This window comes from Tenrec ecaudatus, chromosome 6 (assembly GCF_050624435.1).
Source record: "Tenrec ecaudatus isolate mTenEca1 chromosome 6, mTenEca1.hap1, whole genome shotgun sequence".
Taxonomy (NCBI): domain Eukaryota; kingdom Metazoa; phylum Chordata; class Mammalia; order Afrosoricida; family Tenrecidae; genus Tenrec; species Tenrec ecaudatus.
The window spans coordinates 5,727,986-5,745,787 of NC_134535.1; the positions used below are offsets into that span (position 1 = coordinate 5,727,986).

The following is a 17,802-nucleotide window of genomic DNA, read 5'->3' on the forward strand; positions in this document are numbered from 1 at the left end:
TGAGGTTTTTCTCTAGCTAATTTTGTTGTTAGTTCATTTTTTTTTTTTTTTGGTACGTTATTCTGGCTATGAAATCCAGGCTAGGTCAATCTAGAGACAGTGACTGGATTCCTGGTTCCCTTGGGGTCTGGAAGGGAAGTTGTCAGGAAGTGGGAAGCTCCTAACAGTGAGTACACGGAAGAAGAAAATGTTCCAAAACTGATGGTGGTGATGAAGGGCCAACGCTTCTTGATATGACTGAACTATTCAATTGTGTGGACATGAATTATGTTCCCACAAAACTGTTTAAGAAGGAAAAACAATGCAGTGAGAGTTTCCATGAGCTTCCGAAAGGCCCTGAAAAGGACAGGGATGAACCTTGAACCCAGGACACTCAGGGACAGGAGACAGACATGGGGGGGGTTGAGTCCTCCCGGAGGCCATCGCCAGGGGCAGCACAAGGAGCCGCTGGGCCTGGGAGATCAAGACCGTGGTCTCGGGCATGGACCCCAAGGCCGCCTGGCACAGCACACAGAGTTCGGGGTCCTAGTTGGGTGAGTAGATACAGGGGTCTCAAAAGCTTGTGACAGGCCGATCAAGAGGTCCACCTCAGGACCCCGGGTCATGACCTGGTGCTCTGGAGGAGAGAAAAGGAAACGCAAAGACACTGAGACACAGTTCATCCCAGTGGAGGAACAGACCCTGCAAGCCCCCGCCACCAGGACCCCGGTGCCCGGTGACCATGCCCCTGCTGCGAGGAGCACCGCAGAATGGAAGGAAAGCCCCGACATCAACGAGACCTGGCTTACTGGTGGGTAGAGATTTTGGACCCCTGTGCCGCTTCAGGTCTGGAGCTGAGCTCAGATCTGCCTTCGAACCATCAACCAGGTGAGCTCGAAGGGCAGCACGGACCCCAGGACCAAGCTCAGAGGGCCAGGAAAGGAGGAATGGACATAGGGACCGCAGGGGGGCAGTGGGATCCATTTCAGGAAACGAGGGGTGCATGGACTGTCGAATGGGAAACTGACCATCGGCTCGGTCAACCGTCATGCGACTCAGAGCAACATGAGAAAATCAGGACGATCAGAGAATATCCCCAGTAACTTCCAGAAGTCCTCGTGTATAGGCAGTGCCCACTACAGCCAAAGCAATGTGCTGTCAGAGCACAGCTGCTATCCTCACTCTGGGTCTGCACATGGATGCCCCCCGCCCCCGGGGACGGCCTGGGCACCCACACCACCCCATGGAGTGGACTCAACCGCTTGCTGCCCTCAAGCTGTGTGACCTTGTGACCTCCCTGAGCCTGTTACTGAGGGTCACACTGCTCTGTGGGCTGGTCAGCCCCGTGGGGATAGTGGGCAGGGCCGGCACGGAGTGGGTCAGGAGACCCAAACTTAGAAACCGGTCACAACCTGAGCAGGGGGATGCAGAGTCCCCACCAGGGTCAAGCTGGCACCACGATGTCACCTGCTGCCTCTGGTTTCCCCTTCACTGGTAGGAAATGAGACGCAGCAGAGTGGGGTCCCGGAACCCTGGCAGATCGTGGGGGTGGGGGGCACTTACTGCCTAGCCAGCCACCCAGCTCTGTGCCGCTGGAGGGCAGGCCACTCACCTGCAGGTACTCAGTGAAGAAGGACCCCAGCTCCGTCTTTAGCAGCTGCCTGTGGGAGAGGGGCAAGAGCAGGGGTCAGACCACGGGGGTCACCAGGTCTCCTGGGGAGGAGTCTCGCCCCTCTAAGTGGCATAGGGGGCAGGCCACAGTCCTGGTTCATCAAAGATAGACCCCACCCATACAACAGATGAGGGTGCTGAGGTGCCCAGGCAACAGTGGGGGCCACTGGGAGGACCAGAGTCCCATGACCAGCCAGCTCCCTGCTGCCCTCTGCCCAGGTCCAGAGCCAGGCAGGCTGCCACCTCAAGCTGATACATGTCCCCCAAGAGAGGGGCTGCAGCCCTCACCCCATGCCTGTGGATGTGACTGGGTTCTCTGTTATGTTAATAAGGCCGCCCGTACAGGAAGCGTCTTGAACAAGGCGAGGCACAGAGGACACGAGCCTGCGCTCACATGCATGCAAGCACATATACACATGTGTGCACACAAGCACATGCTATATGTACACACACACAGCACAATGCATACACATCACACATGCACACACACGGCCATACCAATGCACACGCACACATGTACATACACCACACATGCAAGCACACACATACCACACATGCATACATATCACACATGCACACACACCTCACATGCAGGCACATCCATGTAGTGGGGCCAAGAGAGAGGTGCCCTGACAGCCCTGGCTGCTGTCACCACTTGCCCTTGTGTTCTGGCCCATGAGCAGTGGCTAAAGCACACAGGTAATGGAAAGGTGGGGAGTTCAAACCCGTCGGCTGCTCGGCAGGAGAAAGATGAGACTGCCTGCGTTTCCCTAAAGAGTCTGGCCTTGGAAACCCCATGGGGGAGTCAGAATCGAGGTGAGGACAGCAGGGATTCCCCTTAGAAGTTGCCCTGGTGGTGCAGCAGTTAAAGCATTCTGCTGCAAGCTGGAAGGTCGGGGATGGAGCTGGGATTGGGGTCCACAGATCAGCCAGATGACACCAGGAGCCCTGGCTCATCCGCCCAGAGGCGCCTCGGACAAAAGGCGGGGCCCACAGGGGCAGCTCGGCTCTGACTGGACAATGCGGGTGGGGGTCCGAAACGACACCCATTCCCCCCGGACGGAGTGAATGGCTCTTGGGCCTGGCCAGCTGTGTGACCTGGGGCAAGTCACTCGGCTTTTCAGAGCAGCATGACCGAGCATGTCTGGCCCCCTACGGGGGCAGCTCCTTGGGGCTCCCTGTCCTCGGCCCCTCTCCGCCTGTCACAGGAAGCGGGGCCCCAGCTGGCTGGGTGGCTGCTTTCCCAGCTTCAGGCAGGCAGCTCCTCCTGACAGAACAGACTGGGTGGCACTCAGCACTGGGGGGTGCCATCTCTAGCCATAGTAGGGGTCTGGCCCTGCTCCCCCTGAACAGTGCAGGTGGGGATGAGGCCTCAGAACCAGGACAGGAGTGCAGCTGCTGACCTCGGGCCCCAGGGCGGAGCAGGAAACCGAGGCCTGGCAGTTAGTGCCCGGGCCGGCTAGCCAGCAGCTGCACAGGGTGTGGGCCTGGGCGTGGCCACTGGCAGGCTGGGTAGGGGGTGGGGGAGGACGCACACTCACCGGACACCCTCGTTGAGGCTGAAGAGTTCATGGTCAGGCAGTCCTTTGCGCTGGAAGACGGCGACCACCCCGTTGTGGATACTACAGGGGGAGGGGGAGAGCTGCTGTCACCTCCAGACCCCCAAACCCAGGAGGACCATGGCCACCCATCATCCACCTGATGTGGATGCTGGAGAGATGCTGTCACCCGCTGTCCCCACTTCCTGTCCTGGACACTGTGGATGGACGTCTGGTCCCCCCACCCAACCAGCAGGAAGGCCTGAGCAGCATGGCTGATTCTCCTGCTCCAAGTTTCAGCTCCCATAGCCCCTGATCCGTGTCCTGGTCCTGTGCCACCAGCACCTCTGTCACCTCTCGGGGACATGGCTCATTCAAACAGGACTGCAGTTAAACCTGGGCCTGTCATGCCTCGGGGACACATGTTCACCCTGTGTTCTGAAACCACCCCTCCATGGCTAGGCACGAGGGGCACCCTCCCCCAACATCGCCAAGGCCTGTTTGCTGGGTCTGCTCAGCTCCCAGACTCAGATTCTTACCCTCACCCCAACACTCGCCTCGTGAGCCCCTAACTGCCCCCACTGCTTTCCCGGAGCCATGCCCACTCAGCTTCTTGGGTGGGTCCAGCTCTCTGGGCACTGCCCGCCCTGCCCAGCATACTGTCTACACTTGGGGGGGGAGGCACACTTGCCGCCGGAGGAAGAGCTCAGGCTTTGCGGACCATGTGGTCTCGTCACTCAGCTCCGCCTTCGGATGGCAGTGCACCAATGGGCTATGTCCCAACGTAACTACAAAACGGGCACCCAGCCAGCCTGGGCCAGAGTCCACGCCAAAGACCTCCTCCCTACGTGTTCCAAGGCAAGCTGGGCCAGCCCTGCTGACCCCTGTCCACCCTGAGCTGTCCCTGCTGATCCATCTACCCTGAGCGGTCCGCGCTGACTTTGAGTGGGCCCGGATACCCCCCAGCCCTGCTGACTGATCACCTCCCCCGGATCCCGTGATCCCTCTGTCACCAGTGCCAGGCCCCCAGGGAGGGGGGGGGGCTCTGCCCATGCTCTTCCTGTGGCTCCCTGCCTCCGTCCTTTCTGCCTTCACATTGGTCAGCAGACAGACCCTGCTCTGTGGCCAGGTTAGGTCTCTCCTCTGACCTAAAACAATCATTTAAACAAAGTTTTCTTCTCCTTCTTTTGTGGTTGCGCAAACACACAGCAGAGCCGGCGTCCATCCAACAGCGCCCACACTCGCAATTCAGTGACACGGACGATGCCCCCCCGAGCCTTCACCCCAGACCTCGGGTCATTCTCCCCATCTCCTCCGAGCTGCTCCCTAAGGCTCACACCTCATCTTTCCAGTTGCTACTGGCAACTGGGTCACATCCAGCCAGGGCATAAGGAGCCCTAGTAGCACTGTGGGTTAAGCACTGAGCTGCCAACCACCAGGTCAGTGGTTAAAACCCACCTGCTGCTTTTCAGGGGAAAATCGCAGCAGCAATGAGAACACAAGCCAAAGCACCTGTCTGCCCGCCCAGAGAGCTAGGGGTGGGAAGGAAACCCTCCCCAGCGCCGCTATGCGTCGCCCACAAGGTGGCAGAGGGCGACGTGGCTGTGAGGTGCCCTGGAGCTAGTCTGGTCCCCAAAGCAACCCTTCGTGCAACGGACGGAACGACAGGTCTGTACCACCCTCACAAGTGTCCTGTGTGAGCCCACTGTCGCAGCCACCGTGCGGCCCATCTCTAGGAGGGTCGCCCGCTGCCCCCCGCTACTGGGTTTTTCGGCAGCAAGGTCCATGCACATCCTTTACTGGTTAAGTTAGATGGCGGTCTGGTTTTAAGAGGACCTCAAGGGATAGTTGTAGTTTAAGGCTAGTGGCAGACAACCGTCTTAGGGAGTTCTGCCAGCCTCCATGGGCCCAGGAAGTCTGGATCCCGTGAGAACATGGACATCGGCTCTGCCTTTCCACTCCTTTTGGCTAGAATCCTGCCAGTGAGTCCGTGGTCAAAATGCTCAGTCACGGTGGCTGGGTACCATCCAGTTCTGCTCTCATGGCCAGGGTCACCTGCTAGTTAGACCCCAGGAGCACAGGGACCTGCGGGAGGCTCCTTGGGAACTAGATTAATCTTGGATGCCTCCCTCTCCTCCAATCCATTCAGTCCTAAAGTTCTTCCCATTTCTGCAACCTGGAGGCTCCATCCACCCTTCTTCTCCCTCACTCGTTGCCCTCCATGGACACCAGCCTGTCCTTGCCTCTCCCTGCTGTCCACCCTCCACTAGGGCAGGGCCACTTCTCTGCTGAGGACCCTCAGACACAGTGCCCCTCCTGGATGTGGCATTCCTGACTCCTGGGTACCGTCTACCTGACTGGAGTCCTTGGACCCCCTATCCCTCCTACCCAGAAGGCCCTTCTCTTCTCTGGGCCCAGGGCAAGCGGAGATTCGTTTTGGGGGACTCGGCTCAGAGGCTACCACCTCTGTGAAGTCCTCCCTTCCTTTCCCCACCAGCTGATGGGCGGTACCTCGTGGCAGGCCGGCTACTGGGCACAGCTGCAGGGCAGTGGCCACTGTTCTCCTGGGGCCTGGCTGCCTTCTTCAACTCCACTCCTTCCCCTGTGTGGCCTGGCTGCCGTTTTACAGATGGCCACTCCCCCTGCCCGGGAGCACAGAGCTGGTAGTGAGGTCCCGAGGGCAGGCCCAGCAGCAGTTCCAGCTCCCCTCTCAACCTCCCACGTGGAGCCGGGTGCTGCTGTGACAGACTTCCCAAGAGGGGTGCTCTCGGGAACAGAAATGCATCTTCCCCCAGTTCAGGGGCGAAAGTCCGAATCAGGAGCCCGAGTATGGGGAAGGCTCCTCTGACAGCTCTGAGGGGAGTCTCTCTCTCTCTCTCTCTCTCTCTCTGTCAGCTCTGGGCAGAAGTTCTTGTTGCAGCTTCTCTGGGTTCTTCTAGGAGTCCCTTGGCCAGCTCCACATTGGGGTGGGGGTTAGGGTTAGAGGGGGAGGATGGGGAAGACAAGGAGGATGGGGAGATGTGAGTATGGGGAGGAGGGTGAGTATTGAGAGGGGGTAAGTATGGGGAGGAGGGTAAGTATGGAGAGCAGGGTGAGTATGGGGAGGAGGGTGAGTATTGAGAGGGGGTAAGTATGGGGAGGAGGGTGAGTATGGTGGAGGAGGAGGGTGAGAAGGGTAAGTATGGGGAGCAGGGTAAGTATGGGGAGCAGGGTGAGTATGGGGAGGAGGGTCAGTATGGTGGAGGAGGGTAAGGAGGGTGAGTATGGGGAGGGGGTGAGTATAGGGAGGAGGGTAAGTATGGGGAGGAGGGTGAGTACGGTGGAGGAGGAGGGTGAGGAAGGTGAGTATGGGAAGGAGGGGGAGGGCTGGGCACCGTTTCCTTCTGCAATATGAGGGGCGCCATGTGCCAGAACCCCTGGCTGGCACCTAGTAGCAGCAGTCTTTCTGGAACCCATCAGCTGCTCTGCTGGCTGCTTCTGGTGGCAGCCTGGGCACCCCACAGGGGTTGTGCTACACTGTCCTACAGGGTCGTTAAGCATTGGCATCCACTTGATGGCAATGGGCTTGGGCTCTGATCTTTCAGATGTACAGCTCAGAGGGATAAAGAAGGCTCCCGGGACTGGAGCTCCTTCCACAGACAGGGCCACTTCCAACTTCTAAGCAAGAATGTCCAAGACCATGCTGGGCACATGCCACACACCATCAGGGTCTGGTCACCAGGGAGCTGGTCCAGGCCTGGCATGCCCAGTGACACTGGGTCTCCCGTCTGTCAGGCAGGCGCCATGAGCGCCTCTGACCCCAAGCAACCACAAGGAGGACATGGCATTAAGTGTGTGGAGCCCCTGCCCTGCCTGGGGGTCAGGCCTTGGGGGCTTGTCATCTCACCCCCATCAGAACTCCGCCAGACCCAAACCATTGAGACCCTGTGGTCTGAGGCTAGGGAGCCAGCTGTCTCCCTGGAATCAATCCCAGCCACAGAAACCCACCCTGGCCTGGCTCAGCCTCACTGGGGTCTGCCAGGTTCTCCTGTCCCTGTGGCTAGGTCAGGCTGAGGGGCAGCCTGGGCAGGGGTCTGGAGGCAGGAAGAGGCAGGGCTGGGGGCTCACAGCCCCCAGGTTGGTCCTGTTGTCTCCCTCCTGACAGCGGAGGCTCCACCTGCCTCTGTTCCACCTTCTCTGTCTCTCCCATTGCACCTTCCATGAGGGGACCCTTGTTCATGTGGCTTTGGGTCCTTGTATCCTCAGATGGCCCCACTGGGTCCTGCCCCAACCACCCTTTGGTGCCAGCTGCCTTCTCTAGCCTCAGGCTCTGCCCAGGCCGTTCCCTCTGCCCCACCCACCTGCTTCCTCCACGAAGCCTACAGGGACTACTCCCAGGGCGGGTCAGGCCCCTCCCTCCCTAAGAGCTCTGCTGGGTGTGACAGTCAAGTGGCCCTAGGAGGAGCTGTTTCCAGGAGAGGACAACGAAGGGGCCTCCACCGTCCTAGCCACTGTGTCAATCCCTCAGGAGTGAGTTCTCCTCTTTCTGGCTGGCCCTCGACTTTTTAAGCACGACGGCCGCTCTGCCCTGAACAGAGCAGCGCCCAAAGACCATGCTGGGCACATGCCCTTCCATCCATTCCAGCCCGGGGCACCACACTGAGGTGACCCCACCCCCACCCCACCCCCACCGCCCAGCAGCTTCTAGCTCTGGGGGAACGTACCCACAGTCCCCCAACACCCTAGGCCGATGGGCCACAGCAGTGACAGCCGTCCTGGCAGCCTGGGTTTGCATCTCAGCTCTCCGCTTCCTGGATGTATTCTTGGCCAGACGCCCTAACCACCGAGGCCGGAGTCCCGTGCACAGGATGAGATAATGACAGAGCCTGCTGCCCAGGGAAGGAGCCCGGTGGCATTGTGGTTACACACAGGCCGCTAACGGCAGCAAGGGTAGAGACACGAAACCACCAGCTGCTCCGAGGGAGAAAGATGAGGCTTTCGATCCCCGTAGTGTTACAGCCTTGGGAAGCCACAGGGGGCAGGTCCTCCGTCCCCCTCCCAGGAAAAGTCCTATAGGGAAGTCCTATAGGGTTGCTTTGTGTTGAAACTGATCTGATGGCAGGGGGAGTTCGGTTTCTCGACTGCCCAGGAAAGCCCTCTGGGGGGTTGTAGTTACATGGTGGGCTGGTCACTGCAAGGTCAGCAGTTTGAATCCACCAGCAACCCCGAGGGAGAAAGATGGGGCTTTCTTGTCCCATGGAGAGTCACAGTCTCAGAAACCCACAGATCCACCCTGTGGACATCAACTCGATGGCAGTGGGTGGGGAGAAAGAGAAGGCAGGCGCAGAGGCGAGCCACCAGCAGTGAGCCCAGCACAAATGAAAATGACCTCACTGCCATCGCGTCCACTCTGACTCATGGTGACCCTACAGGACTGGGCAGAACTGCCCCTTGTGGGTTTCTGAGGCTGTAGCTCTTCATGGGGTAGAAAGCCTCATCTTTCGCTCTTGGAGCGGATGGTACTTTTGAACTGCCGACCTCAAGGTTAGCAGCCCAACACGTAACTACAACACCACCAGGGCACCCAGAAGCACCCACATCCAGGCATGCCTGCCAGCCCATCCCTGACAGAAGCAGGGCTCAGATACAGTACCGTGGCCCACCATCCTGCCCCCTCTCTTAGGGCCTAGCATCCACGCTGGGAAAACACCCCCCCTGCTGTGAGCTGAGGGGGTTGGGGGGTAAGCTCATGTGACTCCTTGTCTCCCAAACTGGAAGTGAAACCCACGAGTCCTGGCTGGGGCCTCCCAGTACAGCTGGCCTGTGGAGTCCACTCCGCCCTGACCATCCACTCAGCCTTGGTGCCTTGTGCTCTGGGATCCAGGGGCTCAGGCTCTGTGCCGGCTGACCCTCAAACACAGGGAGGCAGAACAGGGCAGGTGATGCTGAATCAAACCTCACCCCTCTGCTGGGCCTTGGCTCTTCTGCTGGGGCATTCATCACAGAAACCCACTGCCATCAAGTCGCTTCTGATATAAAACAACCTCACAGGACAGGGCAGAATTGCCCCCCTCAGTGTCTGAAGCCTTTAGTCTCGACAGCAGCAGGCGGCCTCAGCTGGGCGGCTGGGGATGTGAACCTCCCACCTCTCGTGGTCAGCAGCCCAGTGTGCAACTCACTCGTGGGACCCACGGAGGGAGCAGAGCTCCTTAAACCAAACCCACTGCCACAGAGACCATTCCGACTCATAGAAACCCCACGGGACAAAGCAGAGCTGCCCCTGGACACAGAGACCCTATGGGACAGAGCAGAGCTGCCCCTGGACACAGAGACCCTATGGGACAGAGCAGAGCTGCCCCTGGACACAGAGACCCTATGGGACAGAGCAGAGCTGCCCCTGGACACAGAGACCCTATGGGACAGAGCAAAGCTGCCCCTGAACTCAGAGACCCTATGGGACAGAGCAGAGCTGCCCCTGGACACAGAGACCCCACGGGACAGAGCAGAGCTGCCCCTGGACACAGAGACCCTATGGAACAGAACAGAGCTGTCCCTGGACACAGAGACCCTATGGGACAGAGCAGAGCTGCCCCTTGTCACAGAGACCCCACGGGACAGAGTAGAACTGCCCCTGGACACAGAGACCCTATGAGACAGAGCAGAGCTGCCCCTGGACACAGAGACCCTATGGGACAGAACAGAGCTGCCCCTAGACTCAGAGACCCTAGGAGATAGAGCAGAGCTGCCCCTGGACAGAGAGACCCCACGGGACAGAGCAGAGCTGCCCCTGGAGACAGAGACCCTATGGGACAGAGCAGAGCTGCCCCTGGACTCAGAGACCCTATGGGACAGAGCAGAGCTGCCCCTGGACACAGAGACCCACGGGACAGAGCAGAGCTGCCCCTGCGGGTTTCTGAGGCTGTCAGTCTTAGTGGGGCGGACAGTCTCATGTTTCTCCAGTGGAGCAGCTGGTGGTTTTGATCTGCTGACCTTGCACTTAGCGACCCACTGCATACTCCACTACAGCACCAGGGCTCGTTTCCTGGACAGCAGATACAAAACAAAAAGGAACAACTCATGGCCATGAGTCGATTCCAACTCACAGTGACCCCAAGGGCAGGGGAGAGCCGTCCCTGTGGGTTTCCCAGACTGAAAACTCTTGATGGAGGCAGAAAGCCTCGTCTCTCGCTCACGGAGAGGGCTGGGGGTTTCGAACCGATACCACTTCAAGCATTCCCATTATCCCGAGAGCTTTCTGAAGCCCCCACGCCCACCATGTCTAGTTCCATGGTGGTGGTGGTGAGGGGAACCTCGGCAAGCAGGTGTCTCTCACACCCTGGTTTTAGCCTGCTGGTGGAACCCACACACGGGGGCCCTGGCTCCTACCCTGACTCCTCCCTGGGAGCCAGAGGTGTTTCTGTCCAGGTAGGCAGATATCTGAAACCCAGCAACAATCTTAGGCTCCCACTAGCTAAACCTCACACTCTTCCCTCACATTGCCCTGCCCTTCCCCTCTGGGGGCCGTGGCGTGTGAGGGCAGGGAGAGAAGCCCCCAGTCTCGCCTCCCGTGACCCCACACCAAGTCAGTGTACATTCTGTGGCTGGAGACATTGCCTAAACTCCCCTCCAGTCGGGAGGTGAGCAGAACCCAGCACCGCCCGGCCCCGCGCCATGCCCACTGTCAAAGCAGCTGTCGGATCCAGCTCGGGGGAGGGGGGGTGTCTTCCTCTTTTGTGCCCACCCTCCACTTCACCAACCACGATGCCCCTCTCCAGGCCCTTCCTGGTCCCCCTCGATCCTATGTCCAAAGAACACGAGACCGAGGTTTGCCATTCTCGATGCTAAGGAGCATCCCGGCTGCACTTCTATCAGGATAGGATTGTCTGTTCTCTTGGCAGTCCCTGGAGCAGGAAGCGTTCTTCCCAAGCATCCTACTCACTGCCATCTAAGCGATTCTGACTCATAGCCACCCCACAGGGCAGGAAACCTCTAACTATTTACCGAAGTAAAAGGCCACACCTTTCTCCCAAGGAGCAGCTGGTGCATTCACAGTGCTGACCAGTTTACTAATGCCACCGGGCATCTTCCTTGAATGCATGCGAGGGGATTGACAGTACCGTGCCTTAAGTCAGGGGCCCCTTGATCCTCCAAGGGGATTTGCGGGGTGCAATGTGCCTTTGATTTCTTGACTGCCTCGGGCACTGCTTGTAGCGACAAGTCAGACAAAATCCTGACAACCTCCATCTTGTCTCCATTTGCCATGCTGCTGCTAATCGGTCCCGTTGTGGGGATTTCTGGTCTGGAGGTTGAGGCGCGATCCGCACAGGTGTGTCATCGTCGAGCTTCATCAGCAGGTGCTCTCCTGCTTGAGCTGCTTTGTGTTCGGAGCTTCAATTCTCCAACCACACAATGTCCGAGAAAAGGCTGCGGTTCAGTGGAAGCCCTAGCTCCGTTCACACCCACACCAACTCAGCCTCTACTGCATTCCTTCTGACCGATAACCAGCAGTGTGTGGCAGTCCCTCCAAAGGGACTTGCTTGGGTGTGTCCCTGACAAAACTTTGGGGTACTAAGGTCTCATGGTCATGAGTCACATCCTGACTGCCTTGGTCAGGAGGGCCCTGGACGAATCTCTTATCGTGTAGGCTTCTGTGCTTAGTAGAACATGTACGTCCCAATCCTGGTCCCCGTCCTGCTTCTGTGGTCCTGCCTGCAGCTGTGGTGCTTAGATCTGCTGTCGATAGTGTTTTGGGAACAGATGGTTTCTTCTGTTCTCCCATGTCCTGTAAGTCTCTGAGGATGATCCATAAACTTGGATGCCGTCATGACCTCATGTTAATAGACTCCCTCATCCAGATGTCTGTCTTTGTCCCATTTAAGACTTAATATGTCCCCCTAGAATATTTGAGATGGGGGGAGGTCTCTGGTACACTAAAACTTTCTGTAAACATGGCTGAGTCATCTGCATATCTTGGGCTATTACCGAGCCTCTCTCCAATCCTGATACCACGTTCTTCTTCACAGTCCAGCTTCCTAGTTCCGTTGCTCAGCATGCAGACTGAGTTACGACGGTGAAGGAGGCAACCCTGACGCACATGTCGCTGGACTTGGAATCATGTAGCATCCTGCCATTCTGTGAGAACGACTGCCTCTTGGTCTACAGACAGGCTCTGCATGAGCACCATTACGTATTGGAATTCCAATTCTTTGCAACACTGCCCATAGTTGGCTATGATTCACACAGCTGAATGTCTTTGCACAGTCAATAAATTACAGGTAAACATGGTTCTGGTGTTCTCTAGATCCACTTGGCATCAGCATCTGTCATCCGCCCATCACTCCATGCTGTCCTCTGAATCCACCTTGCTTAGATTTCTGGCAGTTCCCTGTCAAAGTATGGCGGCAGCCCTTTTGGCATGATTGCCAGCAAAATTTTACTTGCATGAGCTATTAGTGAGAATTTCCACCTTCCATTAGATCATCTCTTTGGAATGGGCACAACAACGGACTCTTCCAGTCAACTGGGCAGGGAGCTCTCTTCTACACTTCCTGGCATGGACAAACAAGGATTTCCCGCATTGTGTTTGCTTGTTGCAACACCTCAATGGGTACGCTGTCCATTCCCAGAGCCTTGTTTATTATCCAATGCCTTCAGGAAAGGTTGGATCATGCGACTTCCTGGAATGGCTGAACCCCAACCAATTCCTTTTTGGTTCCTCGGTGTGTTCATCTTCTTTTGGTGATGGTGTCGCCCACATTTTGTACAAAGAATCCTTCAATACTGCAGCTCGAGCCTTGAGTTTTTTCAGCTTAGGAAGTGCCAATGTGGCCTTTAGGTTCTTCCTTCGTCTTCTCGTTTTGAGTTGTGCAACACCAGGAAAGGAAGGCCCTGGAAGTCAAATTCTATCCATGTCATTAAAGTCAGCTAAACTTTGAGGGGGCTGTTCTACTAACCCAGTCGTGTTTTGTGTTCCAACCTGAAGGCTGATTTTTTCCATAAGTCACAGGGTTTTCTTCCCAGTCTGGCTTAGCCTGCAGACCCTCTGAAACCTGTCCACCATGGGGGATGTTGCTGGTATATGAAATAAGGCATTGCTTCCAGCATGGTAGCAATATGCAAGCCATCACTGAGAGAAGCGTGGTGGGAAGTGGTCTTACTGATGTTGGCTAGAATAACTATTAATGAACATCTTATTTTGATTTTTAAAGACATGGGAACTGATTAGCCAGAGAGCTATCTAGCGGGCAGGGTGTGGGTGGGGCTTAGTCCACGAAGCCTAGATGAGATAATGGGGAGGTGCTGGGCAGGTAACCACAACCCCCAGGTGTTCTGTGGGAGAAAGATGAGGCTGTCAGGTTGAGCAAATGGCTATGGTCTTGGAAACACTCCACCTTCCTAATGCTGCGCCCCTTTCACACCGTTCCTCATGTGGTGGTGACCCCCCACCGTAAAATTATGTTCATTGCTGCTTCATCACTGTCATTTGCTCCTGTTGTGAATGGGGAGACCCCTTTGTAAGGGTCGTTTGGCCCCTAAAGGGGTCACGACCCACAGGTTGAGAACTGCTGCTCTGTAGGCGCTCTCTGAGTCAGAACTGAATCGGGGCAGTTGCATTTTTTGCTGTTTTCTTTTGAGAAACCATCGCTTCTTGGACCCAGCTGCCCTTTCTGGAACCCGCACGACCTGCCCTGGTAGCACAGTAGGTTAAGCATGAACAGCTAACCTCCAAGTGGGTGGTTCAAACCCACCAGTTGTTCCTTGGGAGAAAGCGCTTCTGTTCCCCTGCTCTACAGCCTCGGAAACCTACAATGGGTTGTTACAGATGCGATGGCCGTGGGTTGGTTTTCCAAAATATGCAAATCTGAATATCCATTCAGAATAAACTTTATGTTCAAAGTTCTGTGAGTTTCGATGATTTTTTTAAAAAGATGATTGTTTTTTTCAACACAGACTAAAACCAAGGTGGCAGAGGCCCGAGTTCCTCCTGGAGCCTCTGGAGTAAAGCCAGTTCCATTCTCCTCTTTTAGAGGTTAGATGTCATCAAGGACTTACTATTACTGGCAGAGCCCTGGTGGCACAGTGGCTGCCAGTTGGGCTGCTAAGGGCAAGGTCAGCGGTTCTTCACCACCAGCTGCTTCAAGGAAGGACGAGGCTTTCTATTCCCACAGAGTTACAGTCTCTGAAACCTACAGGGGCAGTGCTACCCCATCCAAAGGACGCAGTGAGTCAGCTAGGGCCCCTACCTCTATCTGGGACCCTCAGCTGGGGAGCCCACTGCAGGAGTCCCCAGCTGGGGGGCAGGGTAACAGATGAGCACCCGCTGCTGGCTCCCAGATAGTCGAGGGACATGGGGTATTCTCCAGGTGTTGTGCTGTGGGCTCAGGACGTAGATCTCTGTAGGCCAGGCGGTGCACTGACTGTTCACTGCCAGATGGTGGTTCAGAGCCCCCAGCTGCTCCTTGGGAGAAAGGCGAGGCTGCCTGCACCCATGAAGACTTACAGCCTGGCTACGTGTCAGACTAAAATGCGCCCTGGTGGTGTAGTGGTTACGCACTGGGCTGCAATCCACAAGATCAGCAGTTCTAAACCACCATATGCCTTGTGAGAGAAAGGGCTTTTTACTCCCGTAAGGAGTTAGTGTCAGAAACCCACAAGGGCAGTTCTACCCTGTCCTACAGGGTCACTGAAAGTTGGCATCGACTCGATGGCAGGGGGTTTGGGTTTTGCGCTTCTTTTGAGGCAGGCACCCAGCTTAGTCCCTTTTTCGGATAAAGGAAGGAATCCCTGGTTGGTGCCTATGCACCTCGGAGGAAAGGCCTGCCGATCCCCAGCTACACCCCTGGGAACCTTCTGGACCCCAGCTCTGCCTGGATCACAGGGGTCGCCATGAGGCAGGATCCCACTCAAGGGCAAGGGGTGTGACAACTGAGGAAACAGGATGGGAGAGCTTCAGGGACTTGCTCAAGGTTGCACAGCAAGGAATTGGGGCTAATTTGAAGAGTGGAGATTTGAGCAATTGGGCTACTAACCAGCAGAGTAAATAGCGTTGCCCTCAGGCAGAGTGCAGGTACAGAACAGATCACTGTCCCTCCTGGGAGAAGCCAGCGTGGCCTGTAGGGATTTTTGCCTGGGCCACTTTAATGGAATCTGGAGGGAGAGCAAAGGCCCAATGGTGCAGCGGTTATGCGTTGATGGCTGGTAACCACAAGGCTAGCAGTTTGAAACCACCAGCTGCTCTGTGGGAGAAAGAGAAGACTTTCTACTCCAATAAAGAGTTACAGCTTCCGAAACCCACAGGGACAGTTCTACCCTGCACCATAGAGGGTCACTGTGAGCCAGCATGGGCTCCACGGCTGTGAGTTGGGGTTGGTTTTGGAGGAGTTTAAACTAAATCTCTTGCTGCTAAACTATGGTAGAGAGCCCAAGAAAGGTTCCCCCAAATATAACCAGTCCCCTCCTTCTCTCACTGCCTCCACAAGGCACAGGGCTGGAGGACAGCTGGGGCCCATTGACTAAAAGAGAAAGAGGCAGGAGGCCCGTCCGCCTAGGCCTCAGAGGAAGAACAATGCTGACCTGCTCACCCAGCCGTCGTCGTCGATGGAGGCGTGAGTGTGTTCGATTGAGGGTCGATTCCTGCCGTGTGCCCTAGGCCACTGGTTGCCACGTGGGGGAGTGGGGTGCAAGTAGGCGGCACCCACAAACTCCTTGCTCAAAGCCAACCTCATTCCCTTCCAGTCCCTTTTCTCTGCCGGTGGAAACGTAGTTTTGAAAGGGCTCAAGAGCCGATGTGGGGGTGGGGGCACCCCACTAAAGAACTCATGCCTGTTGTGATCTCAGTCCGGCTGGGGGAAGGTCCGCCCCCGCCCCGCCCCCTCCCCGAGGTCTGGGAAGCGGGCCTCCGGCCTGGGGGAGGGTCCTCTAAGGAATGCGGGCAGCAGCCACACCCCCTGCGGACAGCTGCTCTGGCCAGGGGGCCTCTGGGGGACCTGCCACCGAAGACAGGAAGCGCCCAGGCCACCCAGTGACTGAGTCCGCGCGTCTCCACGGCGAAGTGGGAGAGCCTTCCTGAAGCGCCAGTCCCCGGGCGCAGCGGCGAGGTGGGCTCGGCGCTCGGGGTCCGGCCCGCTCCCCTCCGGGCGCGGCCTCCGCCCCTGCTCCCAGAGACACGTTTCACCAAACTTCCCTCGGGCGGCGCGCCTGGGCCCGGGCGGCACCGGAAAGTGCGCGCGGCCCGGCCCCCCCTCCGGCCCGGGGCTCCCCGACGCGGCCCGGGCGCGGCCTTACCTGTTCCAGGTGGCGTTGGCGCAGGCCCGGCGCTGCTGCGTTCCCCGCTCGTCCGCGGCCCCCTCTCTCTTGCCCAGGTCACTGAGGCTGGGCGAACTCATGAACTTTAACCTGCGGAGAGTCCGCATGGTGAGCCCGCGCGCGCGCCCGCCCGCGCCTTCTACTGGGGGGCTACGGCCGCACAGGGGCGCCCACAGGCCAACCGGGGTCCCGCCTTCGGCCCGAACCGCCGCCCCGGGCCGAGAGGATCATCGTTCCGAGCCGCGAAAGCGTGGAGCAACCCCAGCTCCAGCAGCGCCAACGCGGGCCGGGGGCGGGGCATGGAGGGGCGGGGCCAGAGGCGGGGCGGCGCAGGGCAGGGCGGGGCCAGCTGCTGGGGGCGGGGCGCCCGCCCCGCATTGGGAGGAGGGCTGCTGCCTGAACGCCATTCTCTGGGACCACCTCTCTCTCAGGAGAAGCGCTCACCCCCTTCCCTCTTCGGAGGAGCACTTGCGCCCACCGGACACCAACGCGCACGGGACGCATCCCGCACCCCGGTGGTCCATGTGTGGCTCCACGCACTGCGTCACGCCCACGCCCAGTCCTGTGGCTCCCGCCCCCCTCGGACCCATTCTCGTCCCCTGGGGGGGCATCCCGCCCACAGGCTGCGCCCACCCATTGTGGTCCAGGCCCCACCCCCGGGCCCAGCCTCCTTGGCCCCTATGCTCAGTCCCATTAACTGACCGCTGGAAGGAGCTGCTGCCCAGCTGAGACTTAATGGGCGCCAAGAATGGTCTAGAGAGTGAGAGAGAGGAGAGAGGAGAGGGTTTGGTATGTGTATTTATGGTGTGGTGTGTGGGGTGTGTGTGTGTGTGTGTGTGTGTGTGTGTGTGTAGGGGACCCTGTGGCTAGAGTGCTGCCTGCTTCACAAAGCATTTATAGAAGCCCCTCCCCTGAGGAGCACCCCCACAACTGCCCTTGGGGTGAGAGCTCTCCTCTCCACCCCCAAGCAGAGGAAACAGCCCAGAAGGAGTAACTAGCACACTGTCATGCCATCAGCAGAAGCCAAAAAGGGCCCAAACCCTGAGCCCACCGAGGACCTGACCAACCTGGCTCTCTCCTCCTTGCTTCTAGGACCCCCAAGTCTCATCTGTCCCCCCCACCCCCACCAGACAGCATGCCCCAGGCTGCTGCCCTCGCTTCAGCCCCATCCCACAACAAGGCTGGTGCTGGGCAAACTTAGGTATCCCCTGAAGCCACCACGCCCCACCCCGCCAAACACATCTTCCTACCCTGCCTTCTCTCTGGGACACCTCCCTACATGTACAGTTGAGAAAAAGACAGACTCAGGGGTCACTAGGTCACTGGTTCC

General features: G+C 57.9%; 1 protein-coding gene across 2 annotated transcripts in view; it reads right to left on the reverse strand.

Annotated features, from left to right (window-relative positions):
- Positions 1-16,751, reverse strand: part of PRR5 (proline rich 5) — a 29,762-nt gene extending 13,011 nt beyond the window's left edge. For both annotated transcript variants that reach the window (XM_075553513.1, XM_075553512.1), the window contains exons 1-3: positions 16,452-16,751; positions 3,192-3,272; positions 1,592-1,640 (exon numbers count right to left, since the gene is read on the reverse strand). In XM_075553513.1, the coding sequence (XP_075409628.1) occupies positions 1,592-1,640; positions 3,192-3,272; positions 16,452-16,579 (258 nt within the window). In that variant the 5' untranslated portion in view covers positions 16,580-16,751. The remainder of the gene's footprint in view (positions 1-1,591; positions 1,641-3,191; positions 3,273-16,451) is intronic.
- Positions 16,752-17,802: the final 1,051 nt, after the last annotated feature.